General features: G+C 33.3%; 1 protein-coding gene across 1 annotated transcript in view; it reads left to right on the forward strand.

Moving 5' to 3' along the window:
- Positions 1-928: 928 nt before the first annotated feature.
- The window catches only part of LOC134700073 (ankyrin repeat domain-containing protein 6-like), a 34,612-nt gene continuing 10,348 nt past the window's right edge, over positions 929-25,192 (forward strand). Inside the window, exons 1-6 of the mRNA XM_063561445.1 lie at positions 929-955; positions 1,432-1,518; positions 6,472-6,570; positions 7,214-7,312; positions 8,663-8,761; positions 9,607-9,705. Of these exons, the coding sequence (XP_063417515.1) occupies positions 929-955; positions 1,432-1,518; positions 6,472-6,570; positions 7,214-7,312; positions 8,663-8,761; positions 9,607-9,705 (510 nt within the window). The remainder of the gene's footprint in view (positions 956-1,431; positions 1,519-6,471; positions 6,571-7,213; positions 7,313-8,662; positions 8,762-9,606; positions 9,706-25,192) is intronic.

Here is a 25,192-nt window from a genome sequence, read left to right on the forward strand (position 1 = left end):
ATATATGTGGCTAGCTAGGTTTTATAGACATATGTAAAGTCATACATAGATATAGATATTAAAGTTATTAACTATGTTTTTACATTGATTGCACATTAATCTACAATGAAATGTCTTCGCATCTTCGAAAATTCTACATCAGAAGGGATTGTAAATACAGTGATAATTCATCGCATCTATAGTTGACATAGATTGCTTTTCTAACACATATTTGAACGTTAACACTGTTATTGTACAGTAAAAAGACATTTCAAAATAAAAATATGTCAAAACGTAGTTTCAAATATTTGTTTGTATATTCAAGAAACGTAAAAAATTCCAGTTTTTCCATGATCCTTTATTCTACAATATACATACTTGCATACGACAGCGAAACTGTATTATCGGGATTCACACTTTACTGTGCGTTGTGCGTTTGTTCGTCTACATTGGCTAAAAGTACATGTAAAGGGGGAGGGGGTAGATCTCAAAAACATGTTTAATAAATGAAGGCAACAGTAGTATACCGCTGTTCAAAAATCTCGCCGCAATTTTGCACCTGTCCCAAGTCAGGAGCCTCTGGCCTTTGTTAGTCTGGTATAATTTTTTATTTTAGTTTCATGTGTATAATTCGGAGTGTAGTATGACTTCCATTATCACGGAACTAATAAGCATATTTGTTGAGGGGCAATCACAATAAAAACCAAGGAGTCAACAAAGACTCACAAAACCAAAGGACATTTACATCAACAGTTATCAATAATAATTAAGAATCAACACGAACTCCACTACAAACCAGGAGTGAAATCAGGTGCTCCGGAAGGGTAAGCCTTTCCTGCACCGTATATGACACCCGTCATGTTATTTCTTTGTTAAGTTCGGTAAAGATGGAAGGTTATAATGACTGAGGAAGAATATCAAATGTGATTTCTGACACACTTTTTTTATAATGGCCAATCAGCTCATGAGGGCGACCGTAAAATGTCTTGAGTGATGACCTTAATTTGATTGATTCATAGCCCTGTCTTAGCAACTTTTGAGAAAGCAGTATTCCTCGTTCAAAACAAAATCAACGTACTTTGAGCTAGCTCTAGAGTAACGTATACATTGAGACACATGTATTCATTATGCTGGTGCCGCTGGGATGTTGCTACACAGAAATGTTGACTATATGAAAATTAAAATCATCCAGTTTGTCATAAATGTTGGTGTTCAACCTACCATCAGTAGTCATTTCGAGAAAAAGGTCTTAATATGGTGCAGATTTATCTGTGTCGGTAGTATCTTTGATTTCAAGTTCACTTGAAGGACGCCTCCGGGTGTGGCAGTCTCTTGCTACATTGAATACCCATTGGTGGCATTCGGCTGTTGTCTGCTCTATGGTCGGGTTGTTGTCGCTTTGACACATTCCCCATTTCAATTCTCAGTTTTAATTTTTTGAATTTTATGCAGGATTTGATAGATGCCGCTCAATGTGGCCACACAGAAAAGTTACAGAATTGTCTAAAAAGAGGAGTTAATATAAACTTCAAAGATAGGGTAAGTTATATGAATACTATCATGACTATAGAATTATAGTTTTCTTTTGTTGGAAAATAAAAAGGTAAAATAACAAAAATACCGACTTCCGATCAATAATCAAAACGAAAAGTACTAAATGGCAAAATCAAAAGCTGAAACACATCAAACAAATGGAAACAACTGACATACTCCTGACATGGTACATACAATGTATATGTCCTTGTTTTATTGCTAGCTTAACCTCTAACCACCATTTCGTGTTATGAAAAACAGTAAAATTCCCAAGTCAGTTTCATGTAAATGCATGAATCTCATGTTTTGCTATCACGCAAAGCATTACGTGAAATATGTTTTTTTAACAGATATTGATATGGATAAGATTAGCACAATATTCTAACAACAATATAATTTACATACAGAACGGAGATTATTAAATGAAATGCTTGTACTTTTGATTGGACCAAACGGGATTATCTAGAACAGTTCAATGTAAATAAACGCGAGGCTTACAGCTATCTGCACTGCTTCTTACCTCTAAACTACGATCCTTACTCATAGGATATACGGCGGAATATACAGCTAAAAGCGCCGCTTCTTACCTCTAAGAACCCCCGGGACCCTTCCTGTAAGCCAAATGTAAACATTAGAAATACTGACTAAATATTTATAACCTGTCGGTTTTGCTTGCACCGCCTGTTGTAAATTTGCAGGTTGAATCATGGTTCAGAAGCTTCAATATAAGCTGACAAGAGATGGTATTGATCTGATGAGTTAAGTCTTTTTAAACTGAGTTGTATATCGTCGCGGGGTTTCTAAAATGTCGTATATGACTTTTTTGGCTAAAAATACTTCTTGACACCAATGGTCTGGGCGGGAGGAAATCTTTGGTATTACAAAATAGTATACAGTTAGACGAGAGATGGTATTAATCTGATGAGTTAAGCCTTTTTAAACTGAGTTGTATTTGCTGTTCATATTTCGTGCTTTTTAAACACTGCCCGAGGTTAAAGGAGAGTTGAGAGCCCGCTAACATGTTTGACCCCGCCACATATTCTTTATTATATGTTTTCAATGCTGAAAGCCGTCGGGTACCTTATATGTGTTAACTTCCATTATCATTTGAACTAAGGTGGATATTTGTCTCGTTGACAACCTATCAAATCTCATTTTATTACTGTACTGGGAAATAACAACATCAGTGTCACCAAGGGGACTGCAAGACAGCGTGAAAATCCCGCACCATGAGTTGGGCTGCAGCTGGCCCCTAAATAATATTTTATTTAGGTATTTTCTTTAAACCAAATGAATTCATTCATTCATGCGTCATACAATATGTAATATTTACAATTGTCTTTATGACATATGATATCGAGTACCAGTTTGACTGAAATCTTACTGTTTTATATCCTTTCATGCAATAGGGTCACTAAGATATATGTCAGGTTCATATACTACTAAATCCCTAACGAGAAGATTTGTGCTTGATTTTAATATGATGATAACAAATGGAACGTAGCTATTGGTGATTGCTTTAAACTTATTATGTATGTGTTTAAATACTACATGTTTATGTGGATTTGTTTGTTATAATATATGTCTTTAATACACTATTTTTATGACACGAACGTTTTCAATTTATGTTCACTTGTTTTAATCTAAACACTCGATATTCAAATCATCGATCATCAATTTTCAGGCACGAATTTGAATGATAATAATGCAGATAAAGTTGATGATTGAGTTAAAACTGTGAAAATAATTTTGAGAAGGAAATAAATAGCGAAAGGGTGATGACAAGTTTTGTTCTCATTTATTTTTAATATTTGTAAAAATAAAGTATTGCCTGCTAGATGTTTTATCATTGGCATCATTCACCAATCCGACACTATTGATGTTGAATGATTCATTTATTAGCACATTAAAAGTACGTGTATACATGTAGGACTCCTAACCGCGATGGTACTCCGTACCAAAATGGTTTGACGCTTAATGTGGCTCACCTCAATAAGGAACTCCGATAGATTTTTTTTTATTTTCACATCTTTTGTAAATTGTTGTATGCTGAATCCGAAAATGCCAGAAAAAAAGGGGGTCACTAGGCTCGTTTTCTCCTTAAATTGAAGCAAAATGTGCGATTTTGACCCCATTTCCAAACATTTCCACCCTTTTAACAAAAGCAGCCTTATCTAATGCAAAGACTTTAAGAACCAAGTCAGTATGATTATTAGGTGGACGAAACATCAAACTTTGAAATATACACGTTTTTCTTTGTTATTTTATTTGTTTATCCTTTTGTTTTCAGATTTATGGCAACATTTAGCATTCTATGATTTCAGTTTTGGGCTAAAAATATTGGTTAAATCGATTTTTCGTAAAATTTTCCGGGTTGATTTTATTTAAAAACGGATATGTCAAAGCTATGTTAATTTTTAACATTTTAAGGTAAAATAAAATGGGGGCACCTAACTTTTCAAAAAGTAACGAGCTTTCGTTTAACCTCTCTACCCCATGTGGTCTGATTTCAATGCACTCCATTATTTTCTTTGTTGTAAATTCTTGATGTATGGCTGTAATAAAACAATGTTTGTTATTTCATAAATGTGATTAAAGCATTACTATTAGTTAGGAATTGTTTTAAAATTATGTTTAACAATTTAGTATCAGACTTTTCAGTGAGAATTGAAAAGTGTCACAACTTCCTACTAACTTCATCATTGTCAGATTGGGACCTATGTGTTTAGTTTTCGCCTTATCAAAATGTCAGCCGGACTGTAACCGTTGTCAAGCGATGTTATTCTAAAAGAAATAGTTATATTTGTCGTCCGACTTTTATAGCATTTTTTTCAATTAGGTAGAGGAATATGTGATATGAGTGCCAATGAGCCAACTCTCCATTAAAATAAAAAAAATGTTTGTAAAGTAAACCATTATAGGTCAATGTACGGTCTTCAACATGGAGCAATCTATGATGAGTTTATATAAAGCTAGTCATCGTGTCAGTGTAATCATGTATATCTACTGTATATTCATTTAATAAAATTTACTGTTTTCAAATCTGATTATTATTCTTGTTAATAATGATGTTTTTGTCCCAGGGTTGGATGGATAGTTGTCTCATTGGCATTAATACCACATCGTCTTATATGTATGACAGTATCTTTGTAATCATAAAAGCATATGCATCAAACAAACAAAGAGTGCCTTTCAATATATAAACCAAGCTAACGGTTTTGAAAAAAAACAATGGATAACCCTATGTTGTTTAATTACGATTATAGGGATTACACCACTGTCCCAGGTTATGGGAGGGTTGAGCGCAGTTTAAACATATTTAACCATGCCACATTTTTTATTCTTTGTTCTCTTTTTTGTAACCGTACGGTTGCTTATAAATGTTTCCATTTACTTCATATGAACGTAGGTTGATAGTTGTCTCGTTTGCAATCAAACCAAATCTCCTTTTAAAACTGTTCTACAAACTAACAACATCAATGTCACCAATCAGTGTTTAACACAACGAAAAGATACCGCACTTGAGTCAGGTTTCAGTTGTCCCTTAAACAATATTTTATTGATGTATCTTCATTAAGTCAAAACGCATCTCTGCATCATACAATATGTCGATGCTGTTTTCGTTCTTAATATATAGGGACAGGTCAATAGGTTATAAGTAAAACTTATAATCATATTGCTTCATCTGCAATAACAAAAACCAAATATACTGCATCATATATGGATGTCAAAGTAAACAAATTACGCTTGCTATTGTAACGTGTGGATACTCATTAATAAAGTAGTAACAATTGAAGTTATAAACCACTGACCCTGGTTGAGCGCTTACTAAAATGATTAATCCCACCACATTCTTTATGGTTTGTTCTTATTATTAAAGTAGTTATCAATGGTACCAGACCCTAGTACGCCAGACGCGCGTTTCGTCTACATAAGACTCATCAGTGACGCTCATATCAAAATATTTATAGCCGAAAAAAGTACAAAGTTGAAGAGCATTGAGGATAAAAAAAAATCCAAAAGAATTGTGCCAAATACGACTACGGTAATCTATGCCTGGGATAAGAAAATCCTTGGTTTTTTGAAAAATCCAAAGTTTTGTAAACAGAAAAATTTATAAAAAAAGTCCATATTATTGATATTCATGTCAACACCGAAGTGTTGACTACTGGGCTGGTGATACCCTCGGGGACGAAACGTCGACCTGGCATCGACCTAGTGGTGTAAATAGTTATCAAAGGTACCAGGATTATAATTTAGTACGCCAGACGCGCGTTTCGTTTACATTAGACTCATCAGTGACGCTGAAGGTCGTACGATTGGTTATAAATGACTAAATCTCCTTTTAAATACTGCACTTCAAGATAACGACAACAATGTAATATATCGGGTACCAGTTTGACTTTACGCTAAGTACGAGTCTAAGTTGTTTTACTTCCTTTAATGTTATAAGTTGTTTCCTGCTTTATTTCATATCATGTTAAAATTATAATAATGTTTCTATAGTTGAGTGGTGACACCGCACTTCACATTACGATCCAGTACGTAAAGAAAACACGAATAATATACATCTCCCCATAAATGGCGTGGTTTGTGTAACAGATGTATTTACAAAGTGCAACCATAATGTATCCCATTTTACTAATCACAATAAAGTGGGATATTCTTGTTTCATGCATATATATACATGATGTACATTTTTAAAACAAAGCCCAAAGCGCATTTAACATTTTGAAATACAATTCATAAAAGATATATATCACTGTCCAGTTAATCATCATGAGACAAGTGTTTCAGTATGACAAATGACAAATTTGTATTAAAATCTGATGTCGGGTACCAGTTTGACTTTGAGCTAAGTGCGAGTCTATGTTGTTTCATTTCTTTAAATGCAATAGGTTGATTCCTGTTTTATTTCATATTATGTTAATATTGTTATTTTTTTTTTTTTTTATCCAGGATGATAACACTGCACTTCACATTGCTGTAAATCACGGAAACACAGAACTCGTCAGATTGCTGATTGATGGTGGCATTGATGTCAATATACCAGAAGAGGTCAGTGGATTATAAGTTAAACTTGCAAACGTATTGAATTATTTGCAATGACAAAAACTAAATGTACTGCATCATATATGATTTCAAACTAGACAACACTTGATGCAGTGTGTTTGGTTACTCTTTAGTAAAGTATCATTTAAGATTGCAACATAAGTGATAAGTGACAAATTGATATCTTCCATAACAAGCACTGCAGAATGGAGAACCATGGAAAATGTTGTTGACTTTAAAGTTTTCCAAATGTTGAGGTCACTATATATCGAAAAAACACAATATTATAACAATTCTAGTACTAAAGCTTACAAATAATGCACTTTAAATGTGAACAATTCGTATATGCGTTGCATATAATGGAATACGTTGATTGGTCGAGATGACTTCCAGTAGTTGATCTTATTGGTTATGTTTCGATAGTCAACGTTGACCGAACATCTTTTCGCAACCAATGTGAACAAGATGACGGCGACAATAACACCGCCCTTAACATAATTAATTTTCACTGCACGTTCATGAGTTTTTTGCAGTTATTTTGTTTATAACATTTTATTGACACGGTGTTGTTTTATTCTCTTATTTGACATAATCTGCTATCGTTATCTTTCAATGATATGTTAAAACTATTGTATGTCATTATGTATAGGATGGTCAAACTGCACTTCACAATGCTGCACGACAAAGAAACACGGAAATCCCCATGTTGCTTATTGATGCTGGTATTGATCTAAATGTACAGAACAAGGTAAGTAAATGATCAACAAAACCGACACAAAACTATGTACCCCGTGTTTATAAAATTATATGCAACGACAAATAAAAATGTTTTTTAACATAGTATAACGTTTGATTTCTTCAAATGGAATTGACCTCACCCTTTTTATATTAATTTAGAGTTCTGTATTTTATTACGATTTGTTAACTGCACCATATATACTTCGACAAAATTAATTGAGCTATATTATGAGCATCTATTTTGTCATATACAAACACGCGTTACACCGTTTGACGCATCCCTGTTTGTTAAATGTTGTTTGAGTGTTCCGGATGGAGGACATTCTAGAAAACTCTTCATCGGCGGCGTCATCATCTTCTGTGTTATAGTCGTCATCATTCGGGAAAGTCGTATTAGTCTTTGGCATTGATTGTTGTTCATAGTTCGCATGCTAATATAGTTTTCAATGCCTGTTATATTGTGCCTATTCCTTCTATTTTATAAGACACTATATTTTTATAAATCATTAAGGAAACATAATTCAGCATTGTTTTGAAATAATAACACAACGGACAGCAATATATAGTATTATTACGATTATACAGGTAGGAATTATAGCTTCGGCAATTGGCGCAAACATAGAAATTTGAAGCATAATATGTCGGACTTAACATTTTAGATATAAATTATGTTGCTTTGTCAGCAATACGTTTATATTGATAGATAAGCTATTCGTGTATCTGTAATATGTGTTTTTTTTTGTTAACAGAGACAAGAGATGCATAAACAACACGTCGTTTATATATTTTTGTTTGGTGTTTTTCTCCAATCTGATGATTTAAGCCTTTTTGAATTTACTAGTATAGTATGTTCATATGCTGTGCTGTGAAACAACTGTCCCATGTTAAGGGAGGGTTGAGGGCTCATAAATACGTTTAACCCCGCCACGTGCTTTATGGTTTGTTTTCATTGTTGAAGGCCTTACTATTTCTTATTAATGTTTACATCCATTTCATTTAAACGTAGGTGGATAGAGGTCTCGATGTCAATCAAACCAAATCTCCTTTCATACTGTACTGTGCAATAACAATGTCAATGTCACCATTGGGTCCTCAACATAGCGAGAAAAACTTCCGCAGCTGGAGTCGGGCTTTAGCTGATCCCTAAACAATAATCACCCTATGTATATTTATAAAGCTTAAATGCAATCATGCACCATGCAATATTAAATAATGACAAATTCGAATAAAACTCTGATATCGGGTACCAGTTTGACTTTACGCTAAGTGTCAGTCTATGTTGTTTTACTTCCTCTAGTCCAATAGATTGCTTCCTCTTTTATTTCATATTATGTTAAAATTGTATTTTTTTTCAATCCAGTATGATAACACTGCACTCCACATTGCTGGAGAACATGGATACACAGAAAGCGTCAAGTTGCTGATTGATGGTGGCATTGATCTCAATATAAAGAATCAGGTCAGTGGATTATAACTTAAACTTACAATCATATTGAATTATCGGCAATACCAAAACATTCATTTACTGAATCATATGTGATGTCAAACTAGACGCAATTAGCTTTCTAGTGTGTGTGTGGAAACTCTTTAGTAAAGTAAGGTTGCAAAATTAGTGAAAAGTGACAATTTATAATCTTCCATAACAAACATTGTAGAATGCAGAACATTTGAACATTTTGTTGACTCAAACAAAATTTGCTAAGATTGTGGTTCCAATATATCGAGAAAACACAAGGGCAAATTGTAACAGTTCTAGTGGTGAAGCTCACAATCAACGACAATTCAAATGTGATGAGATAATATCATACCACAAAAACATAAAACTTAAACAATATTCAACTGACATGTACTTAACAATTAAACCAAATAAAAAGTATATGAGAGCACACTGATATAACTACTCGAAACTACAGAAACGGCACTGTTTTTGTAATTTGATACAATATTTGATATGGTTTTCATAGAAAAACAGAAAACACGATTGCATAGAGTGAGCAACAAAACTACGTATTGACGTTGGTTATGTTTCGATAGTCAACGTAGACCGAACATCTTTTCGTAACCAATTTGAACATGATGACGGCGACAATAACACCGCCATTAACATAATTAATTTTCACTGCACGTTAATCGTAAACTAAAATAATACGCAAACACATACACATTCGTTTAAATGTTTTTTTGCAGTTAATTTTTTTAATAACATTTTATTGACACGGTGTTGTTTTATTCTCTTATTTTACATTATCTACTATCGTTATCATTCAATGATATGTTAAAACTATTGTATGTAATTATGTATAGGATGGTAAAACTGCACTTCACTTTGCTGCTCGAGAAAGAAACACGGAAATCACCATGTTGCTTATTGATGCTGGTATTAATCTAAATGCACAGAACAAGGTTAGTAAATGATCAACAAACCCGACACAAAACTATGTACTACGTGTTTATATATGCAGCGCAAATAACATTGTTTGTTAACATAGTATAACATTGGATTTCTTCAAATTGAATTGACCTCACCCTTTTTATATTAATTTAGAGTTCTGTATTTTCCTACTACTTATTAACTGCACCATATATTCTTTGACAAAATTTAATCGAGCTATATTTTGAGCATCTATTTTGGCATATACAAACACACGTTACACCGTTTGACGCATCCCTGTTTGTTAAATGTTATGTCGAGTGTTGCGGAGAGAGGACATTCTAGAAAACGCTTCATCGACGGCGTCATCATCTTCTGTGTTATAGTCGTCTTCATTCTGGAAAGTCGTATTAGCCTTTAGCTTTGATAGTTGTTCATATTTCACATGCTAATATAGTTTTCGATGCCTGTTATATTATGCATATGCCGTCTATTTTATAAGACAACATTTTTATATATCATTACGGAAACATATATAATAATGTCATTTAACAGAATGATGGTGACGATAATTTTTCCAGCGTTCTTCATGAGATTTATCACGTTCATTATGAAAAACACCAAGATAATTTTTGAGGGGATCGGTCACCTATATCTATAATATGAGGAAGGCGTTATCATTAAATTCCAGCTTTATACCAAAACAATGTTCTATATATTGATTGGTTGTTGGTTGCTTAACGTCCAGTGGCAAATATTTCATGCATGTCCTAGGCTACATTAACATATAGTTTTTGTCTAAAATAAAATAATAAGTTCAGATGGAAAATGTTTAGGGAATGATCATTGAACTTCAAAAGGCAGGAGGGGGTATGGCATTTTTCTTTTTAATAAAAAAAAATCCAATTCCTTAATTGATGAAATAAATACCAGTTCAAGCATAGGACGAACACATATTTTAAATCCAGATCTTCACCAAAAACGATTATATCTTTCAGATATGCAAAATAAATTAAAACTTTTATATATTTAAAAACATTTAAAACTACCCAAACTGCACAGGTAAGTTTGTACACACGGTCCTACAAAAAAACGCCCGGAGAAGAAAAAAGCGGCCGGCGAAGTAAATAAAGCGCCCGGGGGAATAACAATTAACAATAAATGTTTTCCTGAATAAAAAAAAAAAGTATTGTTTGCTTTGTCTAAAGTGTATAGATAGTGTTGTTGCACTTTTACATTTTAGATTTCAAAATTGTATATAAGTAAGCCGTAAATATAAACAAGAGTATATAGAAGAATCATGAACGATATTGTCCTTGATCAAAACGTATATTTCGTTAATTAAAAAAAGCAGTGCACGAGGTCTTATATTCGCAACTGCATTTTCAACACTCTTCCAAGTTTTGTATTTTGTTAAACATCCTGGAATGTTCAACTTTATTTGGAAATTATTGACAAAGTACTGAGTCTAGCAGAATTTACACCAGAAGCCAGTATCACATTGTCTTGCAATTGGGAACTACATGTAAACTGCTTAACTTGAGAACAACATTAGAAGCCAAGATCAACAATATTTGGAACAAATCACCATGTATAGAATAATCAAAGTACATGCACTGTCAGAATCCATATGGGAATCAATCTACACTTGGTGTCTATATGCCATATGTTGTCAGAATCCATGCTCTCAAGAAGCCAAAGATCAATTATAGTTTAGAACTGTATGCTTTACTGCTGGCAAAATCCATAAAAATAATATATAAGATCACAAAATGTCCTACTTGATCTACCTGTCCCAATAATGATTACAGATTATTGAGTCTTGTAAAAAAAACACTGAAGAAGCATATTGATGTATAGAAATAATGAAAAAATATACATAGAACTGATCAGCTAAGGATTGTACATGTATACATTTAAATATTTACTAGAATAAACAATGTTAATAAATGTCTTATAAATTTGATCACATATGATATGAGGAATAAAAATTAAAAATGTTTAATTTTTTTTGGTAAAAGACCTGTTTTTCAATTTAATTATTTTCTCAGCTGCCTGTAGTTAAAACATGATTTATGATATGCAGTTGTCTTTAATACTTTAATACAGAAGGCAGCTAATGATATTTGGAAATATTGGAAATCATAATACCAAGCGGCAGTTGTGGTAAAGGCACATGCTTTGTTTCATCTTTAACCTCTGACCTAAATGGTCACTTGAATTATTTTACATCATTTGGCCTTTGTTGTCAATCCAGGTGCGATTCTGTTTCTATTTCAAAAGTTATATTTTATGGATATAATGAGACAGCAACCACACAAAAAACAACTTGTGTCTCACTAACCAGGCTACATAAAACTGATAACCTATTTACCTATAAAAGTAAATTAAGAAAGTATTACAATTTTTCACGAAAGGACTAAATGTTTAGTTCAAATATTGTTATATCCAAAAATTATGCACAAAGATCTTTAATATTCAGTTATCAGAATTCGCGTTCTTATTATTGAGATAATAACCCTTTCGCATTATTTGCATTAATTAAAACATCACAATAATTTCTAAATTTACAGTGTCATACAGATCCAGATTACTGATCATAAAATCAGATAAATATTGTTTTGTAAAATTAGATATCAATTAAATTGATACAGATTGCAACAAAGATCTCAACCTCATTTTAAATTCATAGATAAGTGATCAAGGTTGAAGTTACCTGATTATGGATATTATTGTCAAAGTCAAGTTTTGAAAGTTTGTGTTTTCTAATAACAGTACATGTACATGCACTAGGAAAGCCATTTTTATATGCTACATAGTGTAATAAATAGGTCTACTATATTTGGTGTATTGGAATGATTATTAAATGTATAAATTGAAATATTGAATAAGAGGATGTGATATGATTGTAAATGAGACCCTCCACAACAGACCAAATAACACAGAAATAACTATAGGTCTTCAAAACAGCCTTCAACAATGAATAAAACCTATTCTGCATATAAGGCCTTAAAATGACAAATGAACAACTTAAAACAATTCAAATAAGAAAAGTAACCGCATAATTTATGTACAAAATAATGAATGAAAAACAAATATGCCTATATACTGCAGGATATATCTGTACGGTGACCTATGATTGTTAATTTCTGCATCATCTTTATCTAATGTTGAGAGTTGTCTCATTGGCAATCATACCACATTGTCTTTGTATACGACTGCAAAACATATTCTAGGATCGTATAATGGTACATGTTTGATGTCGTCATCGGTCTGAAGACACACTGGTTTCGAGACAATAACTTTTGTTTAAGTAAAAAGATCTTTTAGAACATTTTTCAGAAGGTTGAATACTACAAAAAAAAAGGTTGGGTTTGATTTTGGTGATGATAATCCAATCCGTATAGGAATTAGGGGCCCAAAAGAAGCATTTTTCTAGTTTCAGGATAATAACTTGTGTATAATTGTTTTGAATGCTCTGAAATTGTACCACAATGCTTAATACCACAAGCAGAAGGTTGGGATTAATTTTAGGGGTTACGGGGCCAAAAACAAGCATTTTTCTAGTTTCCAGACATTAGCTTGTGTGCAAGTGTATGGATATCTCTGAAATTGTACCACAATGTTCCATATAACAAATGAAAGACTGGGATTTAATTTGGGGTTAATTGCCTCAAACATGTAGGAATTCTGCGCCGAAAAAGGTAAAAAAAAATAAAAAAAATCTCGTTTCCAGACAACAATTTGTGTTTATATGTATTGATCTCTCTGGAATTGTGCTACAAAGAAAGGCTGGGATTGGATCGGGGGGGGGGGAGGATTTTGTTCACAATCGTTTTAGGGGATTAGTATTTCAAATTTTCTAAAAGTTTCAAGACGAAATCTTCAATTGCACACTGACAATATTGTGCGATAGATTTGTACATGTAAGATTTTTAACCACATTTATTCAGAAACCTCAATTATGTCACAAATTTTATCACAATCCACATTCAGATAGTATCGAGCTTAAATATTGGGTCTAAATTTGCCTCAACTGTTCAGGGTTAGTCCTCTGTGGTTGTATCAGGCTGCACTCAGCGAAGCATTTGCTTGTATACCCCATTTTCAGTTACAAAGATTGAAGAGATGTGTGAAATATACATTTAAAAAAGGAAGATGTGGTATAATTTTTATGAGGCAACTTTCAATGACAAAAATCGATACGGCGTAGGCAGCTATGATAAAAGGCCCATAAATGATGTTCTTTTGTATGTATTGCACATAATAACAATTTAACGTGTGCATACTGAACTTTCACTGAAAATATTTCAAGCATAATACGGATGAAAGCATATAGATGATAAGTATCATGAAAGTTATGCAAAGTAGGAGGAGTTAGATGTATGCACTACCATAAGAAAATGAATCGACAATGTATGCAATGTTATGTGCAAAATCACCTTTTTTACACTACGAGGCTTCGTATTTATACATCCAGCTGTATGAACACTCTGTCTAAGCAAGGGATCATCTGTCAGATTTTTCATATTTCTATGTTAACCCTATACGATATGAAAATAAGAAGACTGTCAATGGAAAACTATTAAAATTTAAAGGTCAATATCATAAAATATATCTTATTATATCATCATGCATAGATCGATAATTTGTTTACGTTTCTTTGCATCAGGTGGATCAAACCAGTGTTCACAAAGAAAATTGTCATTCGTATTTTTGGTCGCAATGACACACTCCACTTTAATTTTTTGAATCAAAGACTCTCCTTATTAGCTTCCCTTTTAAAAATGCAGGTCAAAAAGTAAGACAGAACTTGAAGTTTGCCAACATCACAGACTAATTAGTACTATAGCGTCCCTGTATACTGGGCGATTTTTTAAAATTACAACCCCAACTTTCTCCTGAACCTAGTAGGTAGATTTTTTTTATTTATAAAGTCTTTAGTAGTGTTTGGAACTGCCCGGTTACTACTGGTGTGTCTCCTATAGTCAACATATCGACATGCATGTCAAACGGAACAATTAGCTGTCCTCCGCAAAGCATGCAGTATTGAGGGATAATATCATAGACCGATATAAGGTCGGAATACCACGTTCCGGTGACGATTGGTCAATTTTAATCTACATGAAAAAGTGAAAAACAGCAAACTATTGAAGTGTCCTTTTATTTCTGAGTAAAATAAATAATCAATTTAGTGAAATGTATAATGACACTTTCTTCAGAACTAAAGTTTTTAAGCTGGTATTTCCTCTTTTTTACAGCAAAAAATAGCAAATTAACAAAATAACCATTAGCAAAATATGTAATAGGAAAATATCATATTAAATAGAAAACATTTACGCCGCCGAGGTCTTATATAGGACTAGTGTTTGGGAAACTCATAGACTTATGATACGAGAAAATATGTTCGATATGTTTGTGCCCATTATTTGATTAAATGAAAATGATAGAACCAAGACGCCCATATCTTTCTATATGTTTTTTTTTAATATCTGTCTGTCTCAATTTTTAAAGAGTGAGCGCTTATTCTTAATTTACAAATTGACTGTCCTATTTTGAAGTCATGTAATTCTAAATATTTTTCTTTTTTTTCACATTCTCTGGAATAAAATCCTAACAAAACTTAGAAATTAAGATCTTTCAAGTAAAAAAAAAGTTATAAAACGCTAAAAGATATCTTGAAAATAAACCCCGGTGCCTTTATAGCATACGATACGGGTTTTATTTGTATTTAAAAGCCGTACGATTATTGTAAACATGCAGTTGTTTATATCGATAATCGCTATCATATGTTTACGGGTAAGCATTGCGTCATTGGCAAGATATTTTTCAATTTTTGTTCGTCGGGACTTGGGGTTTCCCCTGTGTTATAGTTATATTATTTATAAGTTTAAAACTAGTTAGTGAGAGTTGTTGTATAACGAGTTCTTGTTTTGATTAAAAATATATACGGGTAATATGTACGTGAAATACTTTGGCGGTTTAAAAGGTTGGGTTCCGTTAATTTATATAAAGAAAATGTGTGGGTGTCATTTCATCGAAAGTGTTCACAGTAATTACGACTGTTTGCAGTTTGTTCCTGACAACGTTATCAAGGGGTACAATCAAAATCACGTGATGGATATACACACACCGGAAGTTACAGTCGAACTCGCCGCTTGAAAGATTAGTAGTTGCATTTTCTTGTTTATATCAATTAAATTTTGAATAATAAGTTGGCACACCGAATGTCGGATAGTATGTAGTTTTAAAATACACAATTGTTTTTGCTAGAAAGCGTGTAGTTATTGCAAACACTTCGATACAGTTCCAAATTTTCGACGGATAACACACACACTCAATATTTTTTCAACGGATAACCACACACTTTGAATATTTTTAATCAAAATTTCATAAAATTGTTTTCTTTATGATTTGTTTGGCAAAATAAATGCATGTCTCAATTCAACACCGTTACTATTGATTTATACAATATTTTTTTTTACGATAAACGCTTGGTTTATTGTTGAAAATCCAATTTCCAAAAATGATACCACACACACCGAAAAAAACAACGGATAACACACACACATTATTTAAGCTAATCGCAAAGAACGTAAAAACAAACAATCATCATGATCATGCATGTTCGTACTAAGCGGTTGTCTCCATGAGTTTATAGTCTAAACCTTTCATTATTTAAGTTTATCTCGCATACATAATGAAATTTTGGCTAGTATTTGCGGCAACATTTGTGCGACTTGTGATTGTAATTCGACCTTTAAATTCTTTCCACAGTGCTTGCACAAATGTGACATATTCTATAAATAAATAGAAAGAAAGTTGATTTTTTTTAAATGAATATAAGAAAAATATAAATAATCTAACAATAGATATAATCTATTTAAAAACTTCTCTCATCGCTTCTGTTTTAAGATATGTTCGTGTCATGCGTGAGTTACTACTACGGGAGATGTTAACGACTATGACTGGCTATAAAGCCCTTTTAAGGTAGGAAAACTGAAATTTATGTATGTATATTGATATGCAAATGAGATGATTTCGGTTCTGTATGTTAATCAAACCTGTTCGACCTTCGTTATACAAATGCGTTAAGTCCCTTCGATAAACATTCGATAAACAATCAAGGTCGTGAAAGCTGCAAAATGATTTGTCGAACAGAACACCATTCCGAGTTCACTTGTATAAATTTTTAAGACCTCTAACCAGGTTTTGTAAGATACACCACGCGACATATAAGAAAATTAAAGCGATGAGAGATTGCTTTTCAATTAAAATGTTATATAGGTTAAGGCTTATATTAAATTGTTCTTATGTTTTTAGTATAATGTAATAAAATACATCATTGACTTTGCTTGAAACTTTGTACATACCTTCAGTTTCGGTTTGTGTGTGTGTGTTATCCGTTAAATTAATGGGATGTGTGTGGTATCATTTGTGAAAATCGGCCATTCTCCTGTCAAACGACCATTTATCGTAATTATTTGATTGATAAAATCAAAATTAACGATGATGAATTAAAAAATGCAATCTTTTTCCACTAAAGACTCCCATAACATTGACTTTTCAGAAATTTTGTTATAAAAACATATGAGGTGTGTGTGTTATCTGGTGAAATTTTGGAACTGTGTCGAAGTGTTAGCATTAACTGCACGATTTCCAGCAAGGATAATTGTGTATTTCAAAACTAGATAGCATCCGACATTCGGTGCACTACCTTATCTATTACATTTTATTGATATAAACAAGTAAATACGACTACTTACCTTTCAAGCGGTCTGCTCGACTGTTACTTCCGGTGTGTGTATATCCATCACGTGATTTTGATTGTACCCCTTGGTTATGTCAAACTCCGATCCAGACTTAGATGTTAGAGATCCGACAGAATCTAGTGGTGTTAATACCGAATTATCGACAGACGGTGTCGAAATTATCGAAGTTACTGCGAGCAACTAAACTTATATCTATAGTTTTGTTTTATTTATTATACCAATGATTTATCAAAGAAATGCTTTAAATTCGGACGAGCATGGCGAGGGAGAATTTAATCATATATCAATCTTAAAGACATCATTGTGCCGGTAGTTTAATGAAAAAAGAGAGCGAACGGAATTGAGGGGCGAACGTGTATGATGAGAATGTGTGTTTGGAAGCGAACGCATCAGATACCGTCGACGTCGTACATGTCAGTATTTATATTTTCCTTTTTATAATATGATGCTTTTGTAATCGTGTATATTCAAACTATTATATGCAAAATAAAGAAAGCACTGTACATTTCTGACCGGACGTATTTTCTGTTTTGTAGAACGTTTTGCATCGCTTGTTTACATCGTAAAGGGTGCTTTCATTCACGCTCGCGTTCCAAGGTCGCCAAAGTTATTTTTGAGAAGACCCCGAAAAGCGACCGTTTCCAAGGCACTCGTCGTAAGAAACATGCGTTAAAATATGTGCACTGTTAAAGGGCCGAGCCACCTTAAGTGCGTGTTTGATCACGCCGAAGTGCGATGGTGTCATTGTGATGCTATCTTGTTGATAGCTACGCCGAAGTACGATGGTGGTAACGCTAAAGTGCGATGGTCTACACATAACTCATTTACTAAGCTTTTTTTGTCGATGTATAAGTCAATGTAAAATAGATACTGAAATGGGGAATGTGTCAAAGAGTAAAAAAAAACAAAACTGAATGCTACCAAATGGTGGGTCTTCAACACTGCGAAAACTCCCTCACCTGTAGACGGACTTCAGCTGGTCAAAAAACTTAAACGTGTACTAGTTTAACGACAAACATGGGACCGGTAAAAAAAAACTGAAAATTACTAGGCAAGAAAATAGCTGCTAAATTTCCAAGCAATCAACATGTGAAAACAAATGTTATACTGGCGAGTCCAAAATACATTTCTTTGATATATTTATACATGATACTGGTTATGACTGTTAATCCACAGGGGCGGATCCAGCAATTTTAAAGGGGGGGGGGGGGTCCCAACCCAGAGTGAAAAGGGGGTGGTGGTTAAAGCTATATGCTCCCATGCATATGCATTGATCAGCCAAAAAAAGGGGGGTTCCAACCCCCGGACCCCCCCCCCCTGGATCCGCCAATGATCCAATATAACTATATACATGTTCACTGTAAAGTTTTGAGCTCACATGTTGCAGATTACAGGAACATACTGCGTAAATATATGTGACGTCACGTATTTATGTATAATATCGTTACTATGGTAATGCTTGAATTTGAATATAATATTGAAATATACATTAGTGTTTCCTTTAGAATCAACGTAACCGTAAAGCAACGCGAATTTTAGAACTGAAAGCTTAACATTGGTGCCGTGTTTAGGATGTCGAGTATCGCGGAAGCATTACGCGTAATCCTGTGTGCCTCTGCCACTTACTATTTGACGTCGCATATATATTAGTCCGGCTAATTGGTGAAAAATTGTGGGTTTGATGGATAAAAGAACCAAATTTGGCATGATAGTAGTTCTAGGTATTTCAAAACATATTAGCTATGGACCCACCTTGCAATTTCAATATGGCGGCTTTATTCAAGATGGCCGCCATAAAATATCAAAATATGCAGAAATAACTTATATAAGGTCAGTTTCAGATCCAAATTTGGTGTGACAGTAGTGAGAGGTGTTTCAAAAAGTATAGACTATGATTACATCTTGCAATTTCAATATGGAGTGTTTTTTTAAGATAGCCGCCATAAAAAATAAAGATCAGCAAATATCACTTATACATGTTGAAATTTGGGATGTGAGTAGTCCTGGATCATTAGTACAATAATACCTTTGGACAAAGTTCAAATTTCAAAATGGCGGCTTTTTCCAAGATGGTCGCCATATGATATCAAAATCAACACATATATATTACATATAGTTACGAAGAGTTTTGTCTTGACATACCATCAGTAACAATAAGTATCCTTTGCTACATGTCACATGTTTATACATGTTATACTTAAGCAAAGAAACATTGGCTCTCTCAACATTAAAATATTTGCGAAGAAATTATAGAAAATCGTTACTGTGATACCCTTCTTCCAGAAATGTAGCCTACAACAGGAATGACGTGAAGACAATGGCGTTTTTTCAAATATCTAAACTAGAATGAAAACTTCTCGACTCAAACATCTCCTTTATGATTAGGTGAAAAAGGACATAGTAATAATCTTAACATAATTGAAGTTATATTATGCCTAGCATGACCTCAGGGCATGCCATTAGCAATGCAGTTACTTCATCTAGTCAAATATTATTTTGTTGATGCAATTAAACAGGGCAACTACAACATATTTGTATGACTACGAAACCTGAATAAGCTGCACGTACAGTTAGTTCACACAGACATGATGTAGTCATGATGTCGTTTATGTACTAGTTTGATTCAATTATTCATTTATCTAAAGTTACTGAACTAGAAGATTCCATCTATTCAATATTTACTATGTGTAACCTGTCTCGAATTCTGGTGTTTTCATGGACATAACTGCCAACAACTACAGCTAGAGAATCGGTACGCACACGTAGGACTAACATTGCCTTATTTCAGCATTTTTTTTCTGTCGAACTTGAATAATTCGTCTATACCAAATGGTTCGAAATGTTTGTATTTCTCTTATATTCTCTGATACTTTGACCAATGTATAAGGTGCCAGCACAACTGATTGTTCTAATGCTATGACATATTAACAAGAAATATGTGTATAGACTAAGAATTATCCTAGCACTAACTAAATATAACAATGCGATTCATACTTACATCTAGTCAACAAAATGATAACAAAGATGGGTCGAAGAAGATGACAATAAAAATATTAGGTATGTCTTGACATCATTCCACGCATTTAAGCAAGACAAATGGCCATCCGCATTGAATACTGTTTCAGTAAGAGGTCAAATCTGTCACTACGAATCGACATTCTCTAAGTACAATCCAGCAATATGTCAATAGTTTTCCTTGACATGTATCAATTATTAATTGTGATCAATCTTCCTTTGTTAGTGCTGATGGCAAATTGGACCAGTGGAACATGGTGAACATTTTGCTTAAGATATTTATTTAGAAATGTCATTATTGAGAAGCTTAGTATGTGATTGGTTAGAAAGCTGTAATTGTAGTTTTTCGTGAACAGCAGATTCTTTTCACAGGCTATTATGAATCATGAACAAAATATATCCATGAAGTTATACCATGTTTACTTCTCATTCTGATTCAAAGATCATAAAATAATTTTAAATGAGGAACGAGACAGTGGTAAACTATGTTACATTCACAGAAAGAATTAATTAGGATAAATTGAGTCCACGTAACCTCTACTAATTTGTAACATTAATGAATTAAGTAGACATTTGTATGGTAGAAGATTAAGATAAGGTCCCTTCTAATGTATAAAGGTGTTATTATACTGCTTATTCTGTGGTTCGTAGCATTTTTATCCCATTTATCATAGTGTATGTGTGCTATAGTATGTGATGTACCATTAACTATACTGTTCTAGTGTTGTAAACGTGACTTGCTAAGTGGTATATGTAGATCAAGCAATGAATATAATTAAACACTTGTCAAATAAGAAGGACTGGCTATGGTGTTGAATGTTATTAATAATATGATTGAAAGATACTCTAGCGGTAGATAAAAATGTGGGAGGATTATGATTTTACGTACATTTCTTTTTCAAATGTGGTGAAGAGTTGTGCAAAGACTAAATGGGTAAAACTTGGCACACATTTTTAAAACTGCTGTGAAAATATGTTGTTGTTTAAATGTTAAAGAAGATGAGGAAGACACCATGAGCAACATAAACCCTTTCATAAAACTAGGGGATGATCTAAGGTGTTCAAGGAGGGTCAGCAGGTGTTATTGGTTAAATAGCTTGATGAGTCATGTTCAGTATAATCAAATTAGAAACATGTTGGTATATGTTAAGTATACCAACATCTTTTTAATTGTGTTATCTTATATTTGACCAAATGTTAAAGTTTGAAATGAAATCAGGTTTGCCATTTCTGTACGATGGATACTACTGCTTTAAAAAACTCATTTGTAGACAACACAGATATGACAAAATAAGGATCAAATTATACAGCATTGATAAATTTTCTTTGGGAAAAAAAAACATGTACTATGAATCGGACAAGGAGAGGTAGAACATGTGGTTTGGGCTTTACTCATAGTTGAAGGCCGTCTGGTGTCTTAAAGCTGTTAATTTTGGTGACATTTGGTCTCTTGTCGAGATTTGTCTCATAAGCAATCATACAATATCGACTTTATTTAAAATCATCATTTGTGATTTAGATGGTACACAGTCAAACAAATCATAAAGGCGTCATGAAAACGTTCGAATGTTTCTATCTATGGGATATTTGATTAACGTAGCAAAACACAATCCTTAGAACGTAGTATCAACTGCAAATAGAAATTCGAAGAATGAAATGAATATCAACAGAGCCATGTTTTAGTTAAAATTATTTTTACTTTTTTGGCGGCCATGTTGAAATATCCGCCTTTCTTTTTGTAAAGTTTTAAATTCCGCCATGACTTACTTTAAACATTGAATCACATTTGTTATGCTTTAAAAATATTAGATTTGAATATTATTTGCTGTAGTTTAAAACTGGTAACTGATATTTTGACTGATTGGCAGCCATCTTGAAATGGCCGCCATATTGGATTTTTCCAGGTGGGTCAATAGCTTAAATTGACTACCAGATATACATGTAGATCTACCATTGTGTAAAGTTTCATGCTTTTATCATCAAACCCACCATTCTTTTGAAAAAATGCACGAATCAGCTGGACTATATGTAAAATGTCGTAACTATGTTTCTGCTTGTTTTGAAAAAAAATATTGAACTGTACATAATTATTTCCCTTTAAATAAACGACCCCTTATAACAAAATAAAATTAACAACAAAAAGTGATCAAAAACAGTTTTCAAATAAAGAAGAACTATATAGTAACGTACTATTTTAATAAGAATTGCAACTTAATAGTCAACAGATGCACCCTGGTGTGTTCTTAAGACTTAAGAGTTACATGTAGTTCATTGACTTATAATACCGTCTTCAGGTTGTGTAAAATTACTAATTTAAGAACTGATAAATGTTACCATGATTTGGGCAGTTGATCTGTGTTTATCGATTTAACCTGGCCGTCTGGAGGTTTTGATGTTCTCCCTCATTTAGATTAATCAGATTCATCTGCTGTGTTATCTTTCAGTTTACTATTGTAATTCATTAGGAATTGTTTTAAAATTATGTTTAACAATTTAGTATCAGGCTTTTCATTGAGAATTGAAAAGTGTCTCAACTTCCTACTAACTTCATCATTGTCACATTGGGACCTATGTGTTTTCGCCTTATCAAAATGTCAGCCGGGCTGTAGCCGTTGTCAAGCCATGTTGTTCTAAAAGAAATATTTATATTCGTTGTCCGACTTTTCATTTTTTTTAATTAGGTAGAGGAAGATGTGTTATCCCCGGCTTAGTATATATCTAGGATTTTGATTGGTTAACGCACGTCGTTACAAAACCCATAGCCCATGGGTGTTGCTAACCCATATCCCCGGACGTTGCTAACCATTATTCCGGGGAACTTCACGCAAGTTTTCCTTAGTTCCATGATTGCTCCTTGTGAAAAATTGAATTCTGTAGATTATCCATGATGTTTGTAATTAAATATGCAATTCATTAACGATTTTGTCCTATAATGCCGATCAATTTCACTCATTTCATTATTAAAATGCATCACTTGACTGCCACATTTTCAAGGAATGGGACTACTAACCTAGCTATGCAAATTACCCACGTTGACGTTTCACCATCTATGACGTAACTGTCACAACATTGAGCGCCAAATTTGACTCAATCCAGTTTCTCTGTCTCCGTATTGAACACGTCTTATATTTGACTACCTGTGGAATTCTACCAAAGGTAGTAGCCTAGACCCCGTAAAAAATATGAAAATTTCCAAATTTCAATTAAACTTTTTTAGATAATGAAAAAAACGTTGTTTTCACGTTACACTTTGTACCCGAATTTCCATAAAACTCGCCCGATTCGGACTAAGACCGCGGATAAATTCGTTATCTACATTCATATCCGTAGATATGGATATTTTAACACCCTTCAGTACCCTGTACACTCTTCGGCTACGCCTCATGGTGTACTGGGGTACTTCAATGTGTTAAAATATACGGATATGAACGTAGATAACTTATAATATGAGTGCCAATGAGACAACTCTCCAATCAAATAACATTTTATAAAAGTAAACCATTATAGGTCAATGTACGACCTTCAACACGAAGCCTTGGCTCACACCGAACAACAAGCTATAAAGGCCCCCAAAATTACAAGTGTAAAAACATTCAAACGGGAAAAGCAACGGTCTTATATTTATAAAAAAACGAGAAACGAGAAACACGTATGAATTACATAAACAAACGACAACTACTGTTAATCAGATTCCTGACTTAGACCAAACATTTGCACGCTACGTTCAGACTGTTCGTTTGATTTGGCAAATCGTGGATTAACTCTAAAATCTTCAACTTCGTTTTTGTTTTAGTTTAGAGCGTCACTGGTGAGTTTTTGTACAAAATAAGCGCGTCTGGCAAAAATCTACAATTTTAATCCAGGAATCTATGAGTTTATCTATAGTGTTATCAGTTTAATCATGTATATCTATTATTTACGTAGTCATTTTATAAAATTAACTGTTTGCAAATATGTGCATTGTTCTTGATAATAATGATGTCTGTGTCCCAGGGTTGGATGGAAAGTTGTATCATTGGCACTAATACCACATCGTCTTATATGTATGGCAGTATCTTTATAATCATAAAAGCATATGCATCAAGCAAATAAAGACTGCCTTTCAATATATAAACCAAGCTAATGGTTTTGAAAAAAAAATCAAACAATGGATAACACTAATAGTTTAATTACGATTATAGGGATTATAGCTTCAACTATTGGCGCCAGTTAAGCTTTCGAGGCGTAAAAGGTTTGATGCAAATTGGTTGCCTTGTCATCAGGATAAATACTCCTGCACGTTTGGACTATATTGTTGTTTGATGTTTTTCTGTTTGTATCGATCACATCATGTAAGCCTTTGTCAACTGAATTGTATTGTCTGTTCTTATTGTGTACTGTTACACCACTGTCCCAGGTTAAGGGAGGGTTAAGCGCATGTTAAAACATATTTAATCATCCCACATTTTTTTATTCTTTGTTCTCTCTTTCGTAACCGTACGGTTGCTTATAAATGTTTCCATTTACTTTATATCAACGTAGGTTGATAGTTGTCTCGTTTGCAATCAAACCAAATCTCCTTTTAACACTTTTCTGCAAACTAACAACATCAATGTAAGTTTTTAACACAGCGAAAAGATACCGCATTTAAGTCAGGTTTCAGTTGTCCCCTAAACAATATTTTGTTAATGTATCTTCATTAAGTCAAAACGCATCCATGCACCATACAATATGTCGATGCTGTTTTCGTTCT

The sequence above is a fragment of the Mytilus trossulus genome, unplaced genomic scaffold (assembly GCF_036588685.1).
Source record: "Mytilus trossulus isolate FHL-02 unplaced genomic scaffold, PNRI_Mtr1.1.1.hap1 h1tg000122l__unscaffolded, whole genome shotgun sequence".
NCBI lineage: Eukaryota > Metazoa > Mollusca > Bivalvia > Mytilida > Mytilidae > Mytilus > Mytilus trossulus.